Source organism: Oncorhynchus kisutch, unplaced genomic scaffold, assembly GCF_002021735.2.
Source record: "Oncorhynchus kisutch isolate 150728-3 unplaced genomic scaffold, Okis_V2 Okis06b-Okis10b_hom, whole genome shotgun sequence".
NCBI classification, from domain to species: domain Eukaryota; kingdom Metazoa; phylum Chordata; class Actinopteri; order Salmoniformes; family Salmonidae; genus Oncorhynchus; species Oncorhynchus kisutch.
In genome coordinates, this window is record NW_022261983.1 from 11,437,893 (window position 1) to 11,459,151 (window position 21,259).

The 21,259-nt window shown below is 45.6% G+C and overlaps 1 protein-coding gene across 1 annotated transcript in view; it reads right to left on the reverse strand.

The window, feature by feature from the left end:
- LOC109886419 (protein sidekick-2-like) overlaps nt 1-21,259 on the reverse strand; it is a 192,703-nt gene that overhangs the window by 34,216 nt on the left and 137,228 nt on the right. Inside the window, exons 3-4 of the mRNA XM_031813746.1 lie at nt 13,623-13,729; nt 11,468-11,615 (exon numbers count right to left, since the gene is read on the reverse strand). Of these exons, the coding sequence (XP_031669606.1) occupies nt 11,468-11,615; nt 13,623-13,729 (255 nt within the window). The remainder of the gene's footprint in view (nt 1-11,467; nt 11,616-13,622; nt 13,730-21,259) is intronic.

Here is a 21,259-nt window from a genome sequence, read left to right on the forward strand (position 1 = left end):
GTGTGTGTGTGTGTGTGTGTGTGTGTGTGTGTGTGTGTGTGTGTGTGTGTGTGTGTGTGTGTGTGTGTGTGTGTGCGTGCGTGTGTGTGTCCCGATGTGTGTAATTTGTTTGTATGTATATATATATACACACATCACATATACCCACTAACAATCAGTGTGTGTGTTTGTGTGTCTCAACTATGCTGTGAATGTATTACAAATATCAACTAATACTACAGCCCAGTCATTACTGTCTACTACAGCCTAGTCATTACTGTCTACTACAGCCTGGTCATTACTGTCTACTACAGCCTGGTCATTACTGTCTACTACAGCCCAGTCATTACTGTCTACTACAGCCTGGTCATTACTGTCTACTACAGCCTGGTCATTACTGTCTACTACAGCCCAGTCATTACTGTCTACTACAGCCCAGTCATTACTGTCTACTGCAGCCCAGTAATTACTGTCTACTACAGCCCAGTCATTACTGTCTACTACAGCCCAGTCATTACTGTCTACTACAGCCTGGTCATTACTGTCTACTACAGCCTGGTCATTACTGTCTACTACAGCCCAGTCATTACTGTCTACTACAGCCCAGTCATTACTGTCTACTACAGCCTGGTCATTACTGTCTACTACAGCCTGGTCATTACTGTCTACTACAGCCCAGGTTGACTACTGTCATTACTGTCTACTACAGCCCAGGTTCACTACTGTCATTACTGTCTACTACAGCCCAGGTTGACTACTATCATTACTGTCTACTACAGCCCAGGTTGACTACAGTCATTACTGTCTACTACAACCCAGGTTGACTACAGTCATTACTGTCTACTACAGCCCAGGTTGACTACAGTCATTACTGTCTACTACAGCCCAGGTTGACTACTGTCATTACTGTCTACTACAGCCCAGGTTGACTACTGTCATTATTGTCTACTACAGCCCAGTCATTACTTTCTACTACAGTCCAGGTTGACTACAGTCATTACTGTCTACTACAGCCCAGGTTGACTACTGTCATTACTGTCTACTACAGCCCAGGTTGACTACAGTCATTACTGTCTACTACAGCCCAGGTTGACTACTGTCATTACTGTCTACTACAGCCCAGGTTGACTACAGTCATTACTGTCTACTACAGCCCAGGTTGACTACTGTTATTACTGTCTACTACAGCCCAGGTTGACTACTGTCATTACTGTCTACTACAGCCCAGGTTGACTACAGTCATTACTGTCTACTACAGCCCAGGTTGACTACAGTCATTACTGTCTACTACAGCCCAGGTTGACTACAGTCATTACTGTCTACTACAGCCCAGGTTGACTACAGTCATTACAGCCCCCCTTGGGCTGTGCCATGGCGGAGGTCTTTGTGGGCTATACTCAGCCTTGTCTCAGGATGGTAAGTTGGTGGTTGAAGATATCCCTCTAGTGGTGTGGGGGCTGTGCTTTGGCAAAGTGGGTGGGGTTATATCCTTCCTGTTTGGCCCTGTCCGGGGGTGTCCTCCGATGGGCCACAGTGTCTCCTGACCCCTCCTGTCTCAGCCTCCAGTATTTATGCTGCAGTAGTTTATGTGTCGGGGGGCTGGGGTCAGTTTGTTATATCTGGAGTACTTCTCCTGTCCTATTCGGTGTCCTGTGTGAATCTAAGTGTGCGTTCTCTAATTCTCTCTTTCTTTCTCTCTCTCGGAGGACCTGAGCCCTAGGACCATGCCCCAGGACTACCTGACATGATGACTCCTTGCTGTCCCCAGTCCACCTGGCCATGCTGCTGTTCCAGTTTCAACTGACCTGAGCCCTAGGACCATGCCCCAGGACTACCTGACATGATGACTCCTTGCTGTCCCCAGTCCACCTGGCCATGCTGCTGCTCCAGTTTCAACTTCCACCTGACTGTGCTGCTGCTCCAGTTTCAACTGTTCTGCCTTATTATTATTCGACCATGCTGGTCATTTATGAACATTTGAACATCTTGGCCATGTTCTGTTATAATCTCCACCCGGCACAGCCAGAAGAGGACTGGCCACCCCACATAGCCTGGTTCCTATCTAGGTTTCTTCCTAGGTTTTGGCCTTTCTAGGGAGTTTTTCCTAGCCACCGTGCTTCTACACCTGCATTGCTTGCTGTTTGGGGTTTTAGGCTGGGTTTCTGTACAGCACTTTGAGATATCAGCTGATGTACGAAGGGCTATATAAATACATTTGATTTGATTTGAAAAATAAAAAAATACATTTGATTTGATTTGATTTACTGTCTACTACAGCCCAGGTTGACTACTGTCAGCCTTTCACTGTCCAATCGTTTTTCACCACAACATTTTTTCCTACAGGAGATTTTTAGAAACACTTAAAATAAGGGCTGTATTTCATTTAGACTAACTCTGGCATGGCTTTTGATAACCATGGAAATATTTCTTGGACAAGGTGACTTATCAATACATTTGCCTGTATTTACCCACCAAAAATGAAATGCTAATTAGCTGCTAATGTGGCTATCATAAAGATCAACAAAGGCCATGATGATCTGGACCAGACTGACGAATCGAGACAAAGGTAAGAATCTCTGGATTAACTGTCTAATGTTAGCAAAATGTTGCAATGAATAAATTGGCCATGCTGTGAACTGTCTTATACAAGTTTTAAATTGACACAAAACCTGTCAGCAAAGGTGTCAGTCAGAGATGACATGCAGGAGCTTGTAGGGATTAGTAGTCTTGCATGAAGTCTACTTTGGTGCTAATTAATGTTTTCGAACATCATCAATCACCCTGTCTCTCACTGTCATAAACTGACATTACTAACTGACCCCTACAGTACAGACACCAATCACCCTGCGTTTCACTGTCATAAACTGACATTACTAATTGACCCCTACAATACAGACACCAATCACCCTGCCTCTCACTGTCATAAACTGACATTACTAACTGACCCCTACAGTACAGACACCAATCACCCTGCCTCTCACTGTCATAAACTGACATTACTAACTGACCCCTACAGTACAGACACCAATCACCCTGCCTCTCACTGTCATAAACTGACATTACTAACTGACCATACAGTACAGACACCAATCACCCTGCCTCTCACTGTCATAAACTGACATTACTAACTGACTCCTACAGTACAGACACCAATCACCCTGCCTCTCACTGTCATAAACTGACATTACTAACTGACCCCTACAATACAGACACCAATCACCCTGCCTCTCACTGTCATAAACTGACATTACTAACTGACCCCTACAGTACAGACACCAATCACCCTGACTCTCACTGTCATAAACTGACATTACTAACTGACCCCTACAATACAGACACCAATCACCCTGCCTCTCACTGTCATAAACTGACATTACTAACTGACTCCTACAGTACAGACACCAATCACCCTGCCTCTCACTGTCATAAACTGACATTACTAACTAACCCCTACAGTACAGACACCAATCACCCTGCCTCTCACTGTCATAAACTGACATTACTAACTGACCCCTACAATACAGACACCAATCACCCTGCCTCTCACTGTCATAAACTGACATTACTAACTGACCCCTACAGTACAGACACCAATCACCCTGCCTCTCACTGTCATAAACTGACATTACTAACTGACCCCTACAATACAGACACCAATCACCCTGCCTCTCACTGTCATAAACTGACATTACTAACTGACCCCTACAGTACAGACACCAATCACCCTGCCTCTCACTGTCATAAACTGACATTACTAACTGACCCCTACAGTACAGACACCAATCACCCTGCCTCTCACGGTCATAAACTGACATTACTAACTGACCCCTACAATACAGACACCAATCACCCTGCCTCTCACTGTCATAAACTGACATTACTAACTGACCACTACAGTACAGACACCAATCACCCTGCCTCTCACTGTCATAAACTGACATTACTAACTGACCACTACAGTACAGACACCAATCACCCTGCCTCTCACTGTCATAAACTGACATTACTAACTGACCCCTACAGTACAGACACCAATCACCCTGCCTCTCACTGTCATAAACTGACATTACTAACTGACCCCTACAATACAGACACCAATCACCCTGCCTCTCACTGTCATAAACTGACATTACTAACTGACCACTACAGTACAGACACCAATCACCCTGCCTCTCACTGTCATAAACTGACATTACTAACTGACCCCTACAATACAGACACCAATCACCCTGCCTCTCACTGCCATAAACTGACATTACTAACTGACCCCTACAGTACAGACACCAATCACCCTGCCTCTCACTGTCATAAACTGACATTACTAACTGACCCCTACAGTACAGACACCAATCACCCTGCCTCTCACTGTCATAAACTGACATTACTAACTGACCCCTACAATACAGACACCAATCACCCTGCCTCTCACTGTCATAAACTGACATTACTAACTGACCCCTACAGTACAGACACCAATCACCCTGCCTCTCACTGTCATAAACGGACATTACTAACTGACCCCTACAATACAGACACCAATCACCCTGCCTCTCACTGTCATAAACTGACATTACTAACTGACCCCTACAATACAGACACCAATCACCCTGCCTCTCACTGTCATAAACTGACATTACTAACTGACCACTACAGTACAGACACCAATCACCCTGCCTCTCACTGTCATAAACTGACATTACTAACTGACCACTACAGTACAGACACCAATCACCCTGCCTCTCACTGTCATAAACTGACATTACTAACTGACCCCTACAATACAGACACCAATCACCCTGCCTCTCACTGTCATAAACTGACATTACTAACTGACCCCTACAATACAGACACCAATCACCCTGCCTCTCACTGTCATAAACTGACATTACTAACTGACCCCTACAATACAGACACCAATCACCCTGCCTCTCACTGTCATAAACTGACATTACTAACTGACCCCTACAGTACAGACACCAATCACCCTGCCTCTCACTGTCATAAACTGACATTACTAACTGACCCCTACAATACAGACACCAATCACCCTGCCTCTCACTGTCATAAACTGACATTACTAACTGACCCCTACAGTACAGACACCAATCACCCTGCCTCTCACTGTCATAAACTGACATTACTAACTGACCCCTACAATACAGACACCAATCACCCTGCCTCTCACTGTCATAAACTGACATTACTAACTGACCACTACAGTACAGACACCAATCACCCTGCCTCTCACTGTCATAAACTGACATTACTAACTGACCACTACAGTACAGACACCAATCACCCTGCCTCTCACTGTCATAAACTGACATTACTAACTGACCACTACAGTACAGACACCAATCACCCTGCCTCTCACTGTCATAAACTGACATTACTAACTGACTCCTACAGTACAGACACCAATCACCCTGCCTCTCACTGTCATAAACTGACATTACTAACTGACTCCTACAGTACAGACACCAATCACCCTGCCTCTCACTGTCATAAACTGACATTACTAACTGACTCCTACAGTACAGACGCCAATCACCCTGCCTCTCACTGTCATAAACTGACATTACTAACTGACTCCTACAGTACAGACACCAATCACCCTGCCTCTCACTGTCATAAACTGACATTACTAACTGACCCCTACAATACAGACACCAATCACCCTGCCTCTCACTGTCATAAACTGACATTACTAACTGACCCCTACAGTACAGACACCAATCACCCTGCCTCTCACTGTCATAAACTGACATTACTAACTGACTCCTACAGTACAGACACCAATCACCCTGTCTCTCACTGTCATAAACTGACATTACTAACTGACTCCTACAGTACAGACACCAATCACCCTGCCTTTCACTGTCATAAACTGACATTACTAACTGACCCCTACAGTACAGACACCAATCACCCTGCCTCTCACTGTCATAAACTGACATTACTAACTGACCCCTACAGTACAGACACCAATCACCCTGCCTTTCACTGTCATAAACTGACATTACTAACTGACCCCTACAGTACAGACACCAATCACCCTGCCTTTCACTGCCATAAACTGACATTACTAACTGACCCCTACAGTACAGACACCAATCACCCTGCCCATCTGGACAAGAGGAATACCTATGTAAGAATGCTGTTCATTGACCATAGCTCAGCATTTAACACCATAGTACCCTCCAAGCTCATCATTAAGCTGGGTCTGAACCCCACCCTGTGCAACTGGGTCCTGGACTTCCTGACGGGCTGCCCCCCAGGTGGTGAAGGTAGGAAACAACACCTCCACTTCGCTGATCCTAAACACAGGTGCCCCACAAGGGTGCGTGCTCAGCCCCCTCCTGTACTCCATGACGGCGTGGCCAAGCACACCTCCAACTCAATCCTCAAGTTTCAGTTGGAGGCGATGACGAGACTCTGGGAGTGTGGTGCAACAAAAACAACCTCTCACGAAATGTCAAACAAACAAAGGAGATGATTGTGGGCTTCAGGAAACAGCAGAGGGAGCAGCCCCCTATTCACATCGATGGAACCGCAGTGGAGAAGGTGGAAAGATTTAAGTTCCTCGGCGTACACATCACTGACAAACTGAAATGGTCCAACCAGGGACGAAGGTGCAACAGCGCCTCTTCAACCTCAGGAGGCTGAAGAAATGTGGCTTGTCACCTAAAACCCTCACGAACTTCTACAGATGCACAATTGAGAGCATCCTGTCAGGCTGTATCACCGCCTGGTACGGCAACTGCACCACCCACAAACGCAGGGCTCTCCAGAGGGTGGTGTGATCTGCCCAACGCATCACCGGGGCAAACTATCTGGCTTCCAGGACACCTACAGCACCCGACGTCACAGGAATGCCAAAAAGATAATCAAGGACAACAATCACCTGACCCACGGCCTGTTCACCTCGCTATCATCCAGAAGGCGAGGTCAGTACAGGTGCATCAAAGCAGGGACCAAAAGACTGAAAACCAACTTCTATCTCAAGGCCATCAGACTGATAAACAGCCACCACTAACACAGAGAGGCTGCTGCCTATATACACAGATTTTAATTCATTGGCCACTTTATAAATGGAACACTAGTCACTTTAATAATGTCTACATATCTTACATTACCCATCTCATGTGTCTATACTGTTTTCTACTCTATTCTACTGTATCTCAGTCTATGCTGCTCTGGCATTGCTCGTCCAAATATTCCATTCCTTTACTTAGATGTGTGTGTATTGGGTATATGTTGTGGAATTGTTAGATATTAGCTGTTAAATATTGCTGCACTGTCAGAACTAGAAGCACAAGCACTTCGCTACATCTGCAATAACATCTGTTAAACGCGTGTATGTGACCAATACAAATTGATTTGATTTGCCTTTCACTGTCATAAACTAACATTACTAACTAATTTAAACCTTACACTGATGGCTGCAAGAGGTGCTGTTGTTACCTAACAGGCTCTAGCATGACGACAGGAGGTACTGTTGTTACCTAACAGGATCTAGCATGACTAAGGGATGTTGTGCTGTTACCTAGACTGACATGTCTAATGAACATATTAGAGATCTATGAAGGGAAATCTCTCCGTCCAGACTGAGACAAACAGCCAAACACATAACAGAATGGTGAGAAGTAGAATTAACACTGAATAACCTGCACCACTCCACTGTCCATTCCACTATCTCATTAGTCTCTATCTCTACTGAATAACCTGCACTCCACAACTCCACTGTCCATTCCACCATCTCGTTAGTCTCTATCTCTACTGAACATGTTTCATTCCACCATCTCGTTAGTCTCTATCTCTACTGAACATGTTGCACTCCACCACTCCACTGTCCATTCCACCATCTCGTTAGTCTCTATCTCTACTGAACATGTTTCATTCCACCATCTCGTTAGTCTCTATCTCTACTGAACATGTTTCATTCCACCATCTCGTTAGTCTCTATCTCTACTGAACATGTTGCACTCCACCTCCACTGTCCATTCCACCATCTCGTTAGTCTCTATCTCTACTGAACATGTTTCATTCCACCATCTCGTTAGTCTCTATCTCTACTGAACATGTTGCACTGCACCTCCACTGTCCATTCCACCATCTCGTTAGTCTCTATCTCTACTGAATAACCTGCACCACCCCACTGTCCATTCCACCATCTCGTTAGTCTCTATCTCTACTGAATAACCTGCACCACTCCACTGTCCATTCCACCATCTCGTTAGTCTCTATCTCTACTGAATAACCTGCACCACTCCACTGTCCATTCCACCATCTCGTTAGTCTCTATCTCTACTGAATAACCTGCACCACTCCACTGTCCATTCCACCATCTCGTTAGTCTCTATCTCTACTGAATAACCTGCACCACTCCACTGTCCATTCCATCATCTCGTTAGTCTCTATCTCTACTGAATAACCTGCACTCCACCACTCCACTGTCCATTCCACCATCTCGTTAGTCTCTATCTCTACTGAATAACCTGCACCACTCCACTGTCCATTCCACCATCTCGTTTTTCTCTATCTCTACTGAATAACCTGCACCACTCCACTGTCCATTCCACCATCTCGTTAGTCTCTATCTCTACTGAATAACCTGCACCACTCCACTGTCCATTCCACCATCTCGTTTGTCTCTATCTCTACTGAATAACCTGCACCACTCCACTGTCCATTCCACCATCTCGTTAGTCTCTATCTCTACTGAATAACCTGCACCACTCCACTGTCCATTCCACCATCTCGTTAGTCTCTATCTCTACTGAATAACCTGCACTCCACCACTCCACTGTCCATTCCACCATCTCGTTAGTCTCTATCTCTACTGAATAACCTGCACCACTCCACTGTCCATTCCACCATCTCGTTTTTCTCTATCTCTACTGAATAACCTGCACCACTCCACTGTCCATTCCACCATCTCGTTAGTCTCTATCTCTACTGAATAACCTGCACCACTCCACTGTCCATTCCACCATCTCGTTAGTCTCTATCTCTACTGAATAACCTGCACCACTCCACTGTCCATTCCATCATCTCGTTAGTCTCTATCTCTACTGAATAACCTGCACTCCACCACTCCACTGTCCATTCCACCATCTCGTTAGTCTCTATCTCTACTGAACATGTTCCATTCCACCATCTCGTTAGTCTCTATCTCTACTGAACATGTTGCACTCCACCTCCACTGTCCATTCCACCATCTCGGTAGTCTCTATCTCTACTGAACATGTTGCACTCCACCTCCACTGTCCATTCCACCATCTCGGTAGTCTCTATCTCTACTGAACATGTTCCATTCCACCATCTCGTTAGTCTCTATCTCTACTGAACATGTTGCACTCCACCTCCACTGTCCATTCCACCATCTCGGTAGTCTCTATCTCTACTGAACATGTTTCATTCCACCATCTCGTTAGTCTCTATCTCTACTGAACATGTTCCATTCCACCATCTCGTTAGTCTCTATCTCTACTGAACATGTTTCATTCCACCATCTCGTTAGTCTCTATCTCTACTGAACATGTTGCACTCCACCTCCACTGGTCTGTGTCCCAAATGGCACTCTATATGGTTCCCTACTTTTGACCAGAGCCCATTGGAATGCACCCCTGGTCTCACTTAGGAGTTTCTCGACATGCTGTGTAGACTAGGTAGTGAACCCACCTCTCCCTCTGCTTGAGGAGGCGTAGGGGGAATATCACTGTGTGTAAATGTCTGAAGTCTTCACGTCAGTTTGACATGCTGCTGGACCATGGAGATAAATGATTGATGATTAAACAAGAGGTGGATTGTGAGAAATCTCTCCCATCTGTCTCTGATGCAGTCCATTACTCTCAATAAGACTGAAGTATTAAAGAAAGCAGCTACTGTCTATCTATCTATCTATCTATATATCTGTCTATCTATCTATCTGTCTATCTGTCTGTCTATCCGTCTATCCATCTGTCTGTCTATCTATCTATCTATCTATCTATCTATCTATCTATCTATCTGTCTATCCATCTGTCTGTCTGTCTGTCTGTCTGTCTGTCTGTCTGTCTGTCTGTCTGTCTGTCTGTCTGTCTGTCTGTCTGTCTGTCTGTCTGTCTGTCTGTCTGTCTGTCTGTCTGTCTGTCTGTCTGTCTGTCTGTCTGTCTGTCTGTCTGTCTGTCCTGTCTGTCTGTCTGTCTGTCTGTCTGTCACACAGTCCTATACACAGTTCTATACTGTCAGTCAGAGCAGGTCATAAATAGAGGGTTTATGTCCATCAGGTCTAATTGTTGCCTCTGATGCCTGCTGCTCTCTCTGCCTTTCAACACACACACACACACACACACACACACACACACACACACACACACACACACACACACACACACACACACACACACACACACACACAAACAAGCACATCCTGCCTCTCTGCCTGTATCTCTCTATCCTTCAATCATCCCTGCATGCCTGCTCTGCAGAATCCACACACACACACACACACAATACCGTACAGCCTGAATAAGAACAGCCCTGATCAGTGGGAACACTGAGTATCAGACAGCCGTATGTAGGTTCATCAGTAATTGATAAACCATCGTAGATATTGAACCTGTCCTAAAGCTGCCCCACAGCAGCTCTCCAGTGGAAAGGGAAGGATATTGCTTCTGCAGTACAGTGTTCAGACACACACACAGCTCTACGTCAGACCAGGGTTCACATACAAAGAGGGAAAAAGGGGGTTTAAACTGCTATAGTAAACAGTACGTACACACACAACCCCCCAACCCCCACTACACACACAACCCCCCGACCCCCACTACACACACAACCCCCCAACCCCCACTACACACACAAACCCCCGACCCCCACTACACACACAACCCCCCAACCCCCACTACACACACAACCCCCCGACCCCCACTACACACACAACCCCCCGACCCCCACTACACACACAACCCCATAACCCCCACTACAACACAACCCCCCAACCCCCACTACACACACAACCCCCCAACCCCCACTACACACATAAATGACCTGCCCCCCACTACACACACAACCCCCCGACCCCCACTACACACACAACCCCCCGACCCCCACTACACACACAACCCCCCGACCCCCACTACACACACAACCCACAGACCCCCACTACACACATAACCCCCCGACCCCCACTACACACATAAATGACCTGCCCCCCACTACACACACAACCCCCCAGACCCCCACTACACACACAACCCCCTGACCCCCACTACACACATAAATGACCTGCCCCCCACTACACACACAACCTCCGACCCCCACTACACACACAACCCCCCGACCCCCACTACACACATAAATGACCTGCCCCCCACTACACACACAACCCCCCAGACCCCCACTACACACACAACCCCCTGACCCCCACTACACACATAAATGACCTGCCCTCCACCCCATCCCTCCCAGCCCGCTCACACAACATAACGTTAGCTGAATTTACATGCGGCTGCTGGCGGGTATCTTGCGTCCGTCCCTGAACCAGGTAATCTGTGGTCGTGGGAAGCTGTGGATGCGTGGAGCCTGGATCAGAGCAGCCTCTCCCTGGGACACAGTCTGGGAACGCTCCCCCTCCACAAAATCACCCATATCTGGGGGAGGGGGAGAGAGGGAGGTAGGGAGAGGGGTAGGTAGGGAGGGGGAGGGAGGGAGAGGGGGAGAGGGGGAGGGAGGGAGAGGGGGAGGGAGGGAGAGGGGGAGGGGGAGAGGGGGGAGGGGGAGAGAGGGAGGTAGGGAGAGGGGGAGTTATGGAGGGGGAAAGGGTGCGGGAGGGAGAGGGGGAGTTATGGAGGGGGAAAGGGGGAGGGAGGGAGAGGGGGAGGTAGGGAGGGGGAGAGAGGGAGGTAGGGAGAGCGGGAGGTAGGGAGGGGGAGGGGGAGAAGGGTAGGGGGAGGGAGGGAGGGGGAGGGGGGAAGGGGGAGAGGGGGGAGGGAGGGAGAGGGGGAGGGAGGTAGGTAGGGAGAGGGGGAGGGGAGGGGGAGAGGGGGATGGAGGGAGGGGAGAGGGGGAGAGGGGGATGGAGGGAGGGGAGGGAGGGAGAGGGGGAGGGAGGTAGGGAGAGGGGGAGGGGGAGAGGGGGAGGGAGGTAGAGGGGGAGAGGGGGAAGGGGAGAGGGGGAGGGAGGGAGAGGTGGGGGTGGTGGAAACAGAAAAGGAAAGTGGGAGAGAGCGATAGAAAGACATCAGGAAATAAAGTGAGAAATAAATAAGGAAGGAAAACCTTAAGGAAAATATATATATATAAAGGGAGAGATACAGAGAGAGAGATACAGAGAGAGATACAGAGAGAGATACAGAGAGAGAGATACAGAGAGAGATACAGAGAGAGATACAGAGAGAGAGATACAGAGAGAGAGATACAGAGAGAGATACAGAGAGAGATACAGAGAGAGATACAGAGAGAGATACAGAGAAAGATACAGAGAGAGATACAGAGAGAGAGATACAGAGAGAGATACAGAGAGAGAGATACAGAGAGAGATACAGAGAGAGAGATACAGAGAGAGAGATACAGAGAGAGAGATACAGAGAGAGAGATACAGAGAGAGAGATACGAGAGAGATACAGAGAGAGAGATACAGAGAGAGAGATACAGAGAGAGATACAGAGAGAGAGATACAGAGAGAGATACAGAGAGAGAGATACAGAGAGAGATACAGAGAGAGATACAGAGAGAGATACAGAGAGAGAGATACAGAGAGAGATACAGAGAGAGATACAGAGAAAGATACAGAGAGAGAGATACAGAGAGAGATACAGAGAGAGAGATACAGAGAGAGATACAGAGAGAGATACAGAGAGAGATACAGAGAAAGATACAGAGAGAGATACAGAGAGAGATACAGAGAGAGATACAGAGAGAGATACAGAGAGAGATACAGAGAGAGTACTTTAGCCATTGTACATTGTTAGAACACTGTATATATATATAATATGACATTTGTAATTTCTTTACTGTTTAGAAACTTCTGTATGTGTAATGTTTACTGTTAATTTTTGTTGTTTTTCACTTTATATATTCACTTTGTATGTTGTCTACCTCACTTGCTTTGGCAATGTTAACACATGTTTCCCATGCCAATAAAGCCCTTGAATTGAATTGAATTGAATTGATACAGAGAGAGAGATACAGAGAGAGATACAGAGAGAGATACAGAAAGATATACAGAGAGATATACAGAGAGAAAGATACAGAGAGAGATGCAGAGAGAGATACACAGAGCAAGATACAGAGAGAGATACAGAGAGAGAGATACAGAGAGCGAGATACAGAGAGAGAGATACAGTGAGAGATACAAAGAAAGATACAGAGAGAGATACAGAGAGAGAGATACAGAGAGCGAGATACAGAGAGAGAGATACAGAGAGAGAGATACAGAGAGAGATACAGAGAGAGAGATACAGAGAGAGAGATACAGAGAGCGAGATACAGAGAGAGAGATACAGTGAGAGATACAAAGAAAGATACATAGAGAGATACAGAGAGAGAGAGATACAGAGAGAGATACAGAGAGAGATACAGAGAGAGATACAGAGAGAGATACAGAGAGAGATACAGAGAGAGATACAGAGAGAGAGATACAATGGACAGCCACTTACAGGCGACTTGTACTTCAGTGCTGCTCTGCATGATGGCTCCTACTCTGTTCCTGACGATGCATCTGTAGAAACCAGCATGGGAGCGGTCCAGAGACGGGATCAGGTACCTAACGGATGGACACACACATAAACATACACACACACACACACACACACATAAATACGCACACACACACACACACATAAACACCAGGCACAGCTATTAGTCATATACATAGCATACATAGCATACTCCTGTGACGGACGGACACATACTCCTGTGACGGACACATAGTTTGGGCTTTGTCGTCAACGTACAGAATGTAGTGGCTAAGTAACTACTAGTAACAGAAGTAAGTAACTACTAGTAACTGAAGTAAGTAACTACTAGTAACTGAAGTAAATAACTACTAGTAACTGAAGTAAGTAACTACTAGTAACTGAAGTAAGTAACTACTAGTAACTGAAGTAAGTAACTAAAAGTAACGAAGTAAGTAACTCCTAGTAACTGAAGTAAGTAACTACTAGTAACTTAAGTAAGGAACTACTAGTAACTGAAGTAAATAACTACTAGTAACTGAAGTTAGTCAATACTTTAGCAAGCTTCCAGAAAATTGGAACGGAAATGGCGCCACACCAAACTGGAAGTCTTCCGACTAGCTTGGAAAGACAGTACCGTGCAGTACCGAAGAGCCCTTACTGCTGCTCGATCATCCTATTTTTCTAACTTAATTGAGGAAAATAAGAACAATCCGAAATTCCTTTTTGATACTGTCGCAAAGCTAACTAAAAAGCAGCATTCCCCAAGAGAGGATGACTTTCACTTTAGCAGTGATAAATTCATGAACTTCTTTGAGGAAAAGATTATGATTATTAGAAAGCAAATTACGGACTCCTCTTTAAATCTGCATATCCCTTCAAAGCTCAGTTGTCCTGAGTCTGCACAACTCTCCCAGGACCTAGGATCAGGAGAGACGCTCAAGTGTTTTAGTAATATATCTCTTGACACAATGTTAAAATAATCATGGCCTCTAAACCTTCAAGCTGCATACTGGACCCTATTCCAACTAAACTACTGAAAGAGCTGCTTCCTGTGCTTGGCCCTCCTATGTTGAACATAATAAACGGCTCTCTATCCACCAGATGTGTACCAAACTCACTAAAAGTGGCAATAATAAAGCCTCTCTTGAAAAAGCCAAACCTTGATCCAGAAAATATAAAAAAACTATCGGCCTATATCGAATCTTCCATTCCTCTCAAAAATGTTAGAAAAGGCTGTTGCGCAGCAACTTACTGCCTTCCTGAAGACAAACAATGCATACGAAATGCTTCAGTCTGGTTTTAGACCCCATTATAGCACTTGTGAAGGTGGTAAATTACATTTTAATGGCATCGGACCGAGGCTCTGCATCTGTCCTCGTGCTCCTAGACCTTAGTGCTGCTTTTGATACCATCGATCACCACATTCTTTTGGCGAGATTGGAAACCCAAATTGGTCTACACGGACAAGTTCTGGCCTGGTTTAGATCTTATCTGTCGGAAAGATATCAGTTTGTCTCTGTGAATGGTTTGTCCTCTGACAAATCAACTGTAAATTTCGGTGTTCCTCAAGGTTCCGTTTTAGGACCACTATTGTTTTCACTATATATTTTACCTCTTGGGGATGTTATTCGAAAAAATAATCTTAACTTTAACTACTATGCGGATGACACACAGCTGTACATTTCAATGAAACATGGTGAAGCCCCAAAATTGCCCTTGCTAGAAGCATGTGTTTCAGACATAAGGAAGTGGATGGCTGCAAACTTTCTACTTTTAAACTCGGACAAAACAGAGATGCTTGTTCTAGGTCCCAAGAAACAAAGAGATCTTCTGTTGAATCTGACAATTAATCTTAATGGTTGTACAGTCGTCTCAAATAAAACTGTGAAGGACCTCGGCGTTACTCTGGACCCTGATCTCTCTTTTGAAGAACATATCAAGACCATTTCAAGGACAGCTTTTTTCCATCTACGTAACATTGCAAAAATCTGAAACTTTCTGTCCAAAAATGATGCAGAAAAATTAATCCATGCTTTTGTCACTTCTAGATTAGACTACTGCAATGCTCTACTTTCCGGCTACCTGGATAAAGCACTAAATAAACTTCAGTTGGTGCTAAATACGGCTGCTAGAATCCTGACTAGAACCAAAACATTTGATCATATTACTCCAGTGCTAGCCTCTCTACACTGGCTTCCTGTCAAAGCAAGGGCTGATTTCAAGGTTTTACTGCTAACCTACAAAGCATTACATGGGCTTGCTCCTACCAATCTCTCTGAATTGGTCCTGCCGTACATACCTACACGTACGCTACGGTCACAAGACGCAGGCCTCCTAATTGTCCCTAGAATTTCTAAGCAAACAGCTGGAGGCAGGGCTTTCTCCTATAGAGCTCCATTTTTATGGAACGGTCTGCCTACCCATGTCAGAGACGCAAACTCGTTCTCAACCTTTAAGTCTTTACTGAAGACTCATCTCTTCAGTGGGTCATATGATTGAGTGTAGTCTGGCCCAGGAGTGGGAAGGTGAACGGAAAGGCTCTGGAGCAACGAACCGCCCTTGCTGTCTCTGCCTGGCCGGTTCCCCTCTTTCCACTGGGATTCTCTGCCTCTAACCCTATTACAGGGGCTGAGTCACTGGCTTACTGGGGCTCTCTCATGCCGTCCCTGGAAGGGGTGCGTCACCTGAGTGGGTTGATTCACTGATGTGGTCATCCTGTCTGGGTTGGCGCCCCCCCTTGGGTTGTGCCATGGCGGAGATCTTTGTGGGCTATACTCGGCCCTGTCTCAGGATGGTAAGTTGGTGGTTGAAGATATCCCTCTAGTGATGTGGGGGCTGTGCTTTGGCAAAGTGGGTGGGGTAATATCCTTCCTGTTTGGCCCTGTCCAGGGGTGTCCTCGGATGGGTCCACAGTGTCTCCTGACCCCTCCTGTCTCAGCCTCCAGTATTTATGCTGCAGTAGTTTGTGTCGGGGGGCTAGGGTCAGTTTGTTATATCTGGAGTACTTCTCCTGTCCTATTCGGTGTCCTGTGTGAATTTAAGTGTGCGTTCTCTAATTCTCTCCTTCTCTCTTTCTTTCTCTCTCTCGGAGGACCTGAGCCCTAGGACCATGCCCCAGGATTACCTGACATGATGACTCCTTGCTGTCCCCAGTCCACCTGGCCGTGCTGCTGCTCCAGTTTCAACTGTTCTGCCTTATTATTATACGACCATGCTGGTCATTTATGAACATTTGAACATCTTGGCTATGTTCTGTTATAATCTCCACCCGGCACGGCCAGAAGAGGACTGGCCACCCCACATAGCCTGGTTCCTCTCTAGGTTTCTTCCTAGGTTTAGGCCTTTCTAGGGAGTTTTTCCTAGCCACCGTGCTTCTACACCTGCATTGCTTGCTGTTTGGGGTTTTAGGCTGGGTTTCTGTACAGCACTTTGAGATATCAGCTGATGTACAAAGGGCTATATAAATACATTTGATTTGATTTGATTTGATTTGAAGTAAGTAACTTCTAGTAACCGAAGTAAATAACTATTAGTAACTTGAGTAAGTAACTACTAGTAACTGGAGTAAGTAACTACTAGTAACTGGAGTAAGTAACTACTAGTAACTGGAGTAAGTAACTACTAGTAACTGGAGTAAGTAACTACTAGTAACTGGAGTAAGTAACTACTAGTAACTGAAGTAAGTAACTACTAGTAACTGAAGTAAGTAACTACTAGAAACTAAAGTAAATAACTGGAGTAAGTAACTACTAGTAACTGGAGTAAGTAACTACTAGTAACTGGAGTAAGTAACTACTAGTAACTGGAGTAAGTAACTGAAGTAAGTGGTTAGAGCGTTGGGCGAGTAACCGAAAGGTTGCTGGATCGAATCCCCGAGCTGACAAGGTAAAACTCTGTCATTCTACCCCTGAACAAGGCAGTTAACCCACCGTTCCCAGGCCGTCATTGTAAATAAGAATTTGTTCTTAACTGACTTGCCTAGTTAAAGGTTACATTTTAAAAAGTAAGTAACTGAAGTAAGTAACTACTTGTAACTGGAGTAAGTCATCAAAAGGAGGACCTTCTTAGTGAAAAATATGTTTGTTTTCTATGATTGTGTTTTGCTTTTCATGTACTGATGTGAATAGTGATGTGAATAGTGATGTGAATAGTGATGTGAATAGTGATGTGAATAGTGATGTGTTTAGTGTATATTGAGGTGCATTGATGTGAATAGTGATGTGAATAGTGATGTGAATAGTGATGTGACTAGTGATGTGTTTAGTGTATATTGAGGTGCATTGATGTGAATAGTGATGTGAATAGTGATGTGAATAGTGATGTGACTAGTGATGTGTTTAGTGTATATTGAGGTGTATTGATGTGAATAGTGATGTGAATAGTGATGTGTTTAGTGTATATTGAGGTGTAGTGATGTGAATAGTGATGTGTTTAGTGTATATTGAGGTGTATTGATGTGAATAGTGATGTGGACATTGATGTGAATAGTGTTATGAATAGTGATGTGAATAGTGATGTGTTTAGTGTATATTGAGGTGTATTGATGTGAATAGTGATGTGGACATTGATGTGGACATTGATGTGAATAGTGATGTGAATAGTGATGTGACTAGTGATGTGTTTAGTGATGTGACTAGTGATGTGTTTAGTGATGTGAATAGTGATGTGTTTAGTGATGTGAATAGTGATGTGACTAGTGATGTGTTTAGTGATGTGACTAGTGATGTGTTTAGTGATGTGAATAGTGATGTGACTAGTGATGTCACTTAACGGTTACTCTCTCTCTCTCTCTCTCTCTCTCTCTCTCCCCTCCCTCCCTCCCTCCCTCCCTCCCTCCCTCCCTCCCTCCCTCCCTCCCTCCCTCCCTCCCTCCCTCCCTCCCTCCCTCCCTCCCTCCCTCCCTCCCTCCCTCCCCTTATGAGTGCCTACAAGCTAAAAGTGCTGGGGTAAATGAACCAGCCTTCTCTGCCAGTCAAAAGGGTGATCATTGAAGATGATTGAGGACTATTTTGACGATGAGGTGGGTAGCTAATGGATATAACCTGAGCAGTGCCAGTGGTCATTCACACTTTGGGTAATTTGGCCTGAGGGCAAATCAAATAAAATCAAATTGTATATATATTGTACCATATTTAAGCAGATGGTATTGGGGGTGTAGCGAAATACCTGTGTTCCTAGCTCCGACAGTGGAGCAATATCTAACAATACACAACAGTAATGTTACACACATCTAACGTAAAAGAATGGACTTAAGAAATATATAAATATTAGGATGAGCAATGTCGGAGAGGCATTGACTAAAATATAGTAGAATAGAATACAGTATATACACTAAGAAATGTCCTTATTTTTATAAGAAAATCACATTTCTTTGTCCATTAAAATAACGTCAAATTGATCAGAAATACAGTGTAGACATTGTTAATATTGAAAATGACATTTGTAGCTGGAAACGGCTGATTTTTTATGGAATATCTAAATAGGCAGACAGGGACAACCATCACTCCTCTGTTCCAACGGCACGTTGTGTTAGCTAATCCAAGTTTATCATTTTAAATGGCTAATTGATCATTAGAAAACCATTTTGTATATATATTGTACCAACAAGGACATTTCTAAGTGACCCCAAACTTTTGAACGGTAGTGTACATATAAGATCAATTAAGCAGTACGTGAACATTATTAAAGTGGCCAGTGATTCCAAGTCTATAGGACAGCAGCCTCTAAGTTGCAGGTTGAGTAACCGGGTGGAAGCCGGCTAGTGGTGGCTGTTTAACAGTCTGATGGCCTTGAGATAGAAGCTGTTTTTCAGTCTCTCGGTCCCAGCTTTGATGCACCTGTACTGACCTCGCCTTCTGGATGATAGCGGGGTGAACAGGCAGTGGCTTGGGTGGTTGATGTCCTTGATGATCTTGTTGGCCTTCCTGTGACATCGAGTCCTGTAGGTTTCCTGGATGGCAGGTCTTTGCCCCCGGTGATGCTTTGGGCAGACTGCACCACCCTCTGGAGAGCCCTGTGGTTGCGGGCGGTGCCGTACCGGGCAGTAAAGATTTCTGAGGGTTTTAGGGGCGAAGACAAATGTATTCTGTGTGGGTGGATCATTTCAGATCGTCAGTGATGTGTACGCCGAGGAACTTAAAACTTTCCACCTTCTCCACTGCGGTCCCGTCGATGTGGATACGGGGGTGCTCTCTGCTGTTTCCTGAAGTCCACGATCATCTCTTTTGTTTTGTTGACGTTGAGTGAGAGGTTATTTTCCTGACACCACACTCCCAGGGCCCCCTGTAGGCTGTCTCGTCATTGTTGGTAATCAAGCCTACTACTGTTGTGTCGTCTGCAAACTTAATGATTGAGTTGGAGGCGTACATGCCCACACAGTCGTGGGTGAACCGGGAGTACAGGAGGGGGCTGAACACACACCCTTGTGGGGCCCCATTGTTGTTGTTTCCTACCTTCACCACTTGGGGGCGGCCCATCAGGAAGTCCAGGACCAGTTGCACAGGGCGGGGTTCAGAATGAACATCATTGTTACGTAGGTATTCCTCTTGTCCAGATGGGATAGGGCAGTGTGCAGTGCGCTGGCGATGGCATCGTCTGTGGACAGAGTCCAACCCTTTGACTGATAGGAGTCACTAAGCAGCCACTGTTAGACCCACGATCCCTCAGGAGGAGTGGCATCACATTAACACTGGCTACGTCCCAATTGGCACCCTATTCCCTTCATAGTGCACTTCGTTTGACCAAGGCCCATAGGGAATGCCATTTGGGATGCATCCACTGGTCTGTACTGTAGGTTATTCACTCCATAACTCCAGGCTCTCCAGACAGAGGGCCATTCATGTTAAATGATGTGTAGGAGTTAAATCCTCTGAGATTTTGCTGGCTGGCTGACTGGCTGACTGGCTGGCTGACTGGCTGGCTGGCTGGCTGTGTCCCAGTCATTTAATTGGCCTGGTTAATAAAGCCTCGCAATGAGAAGTTTCTGTCTGTGTGTGTGTCGCTATGCAGTGCTATTGGAGTGGAGCTGGTTCTGTGTGTCGCTATGCAGTGCTATTGGAGTGGAGCTGGTTCTGTGTGTCGCTATGCAGTGCTATTGGAGTGGAGCTGGTTCTGTGTGTAGCTATGCAGTGCTATTGGAGTGGAGCTGGTTCTGTGTGTAGCTATGCAGTGCTATTGGAGTGGAGCTGGTTCTGTGTGTAGCTATGCAGTGCTATTGGAGTGGAGCTGGTTCTGTGTGTAGCTATGCAGTGCTATTGGAGTGGAGCTGGTTCTATGTGTAGCTATGCAGTTGCTATTGGAGTGGAGCTGGTTCTGTGTGTAGCTATGCAGTGCTATTGGAGTGGAGCTGGTTCTGTGTGTAGCTATGCAGTGCTATTGGAGTGGAGCTTGGTTCTGTGTGTAGCTATGCAGTGCTATTGGAGTGGAGCTGGTTCTATGTGTCGCTATGCCAGTGCTATTGGAGTGGAGCTGGTTCTGTGTTAGCTATGCAGTGCTATTGGAGTGGAGCTGGTTCTGTGTGTAGCTATGCAGTGCTATTGAGTGGAGCTGGTTCTGTGTGTAGCTATGCAGTGCTATGGAGTGGAGCTGGTTCTGTGTGTCGCTATGCAGTGCTATGG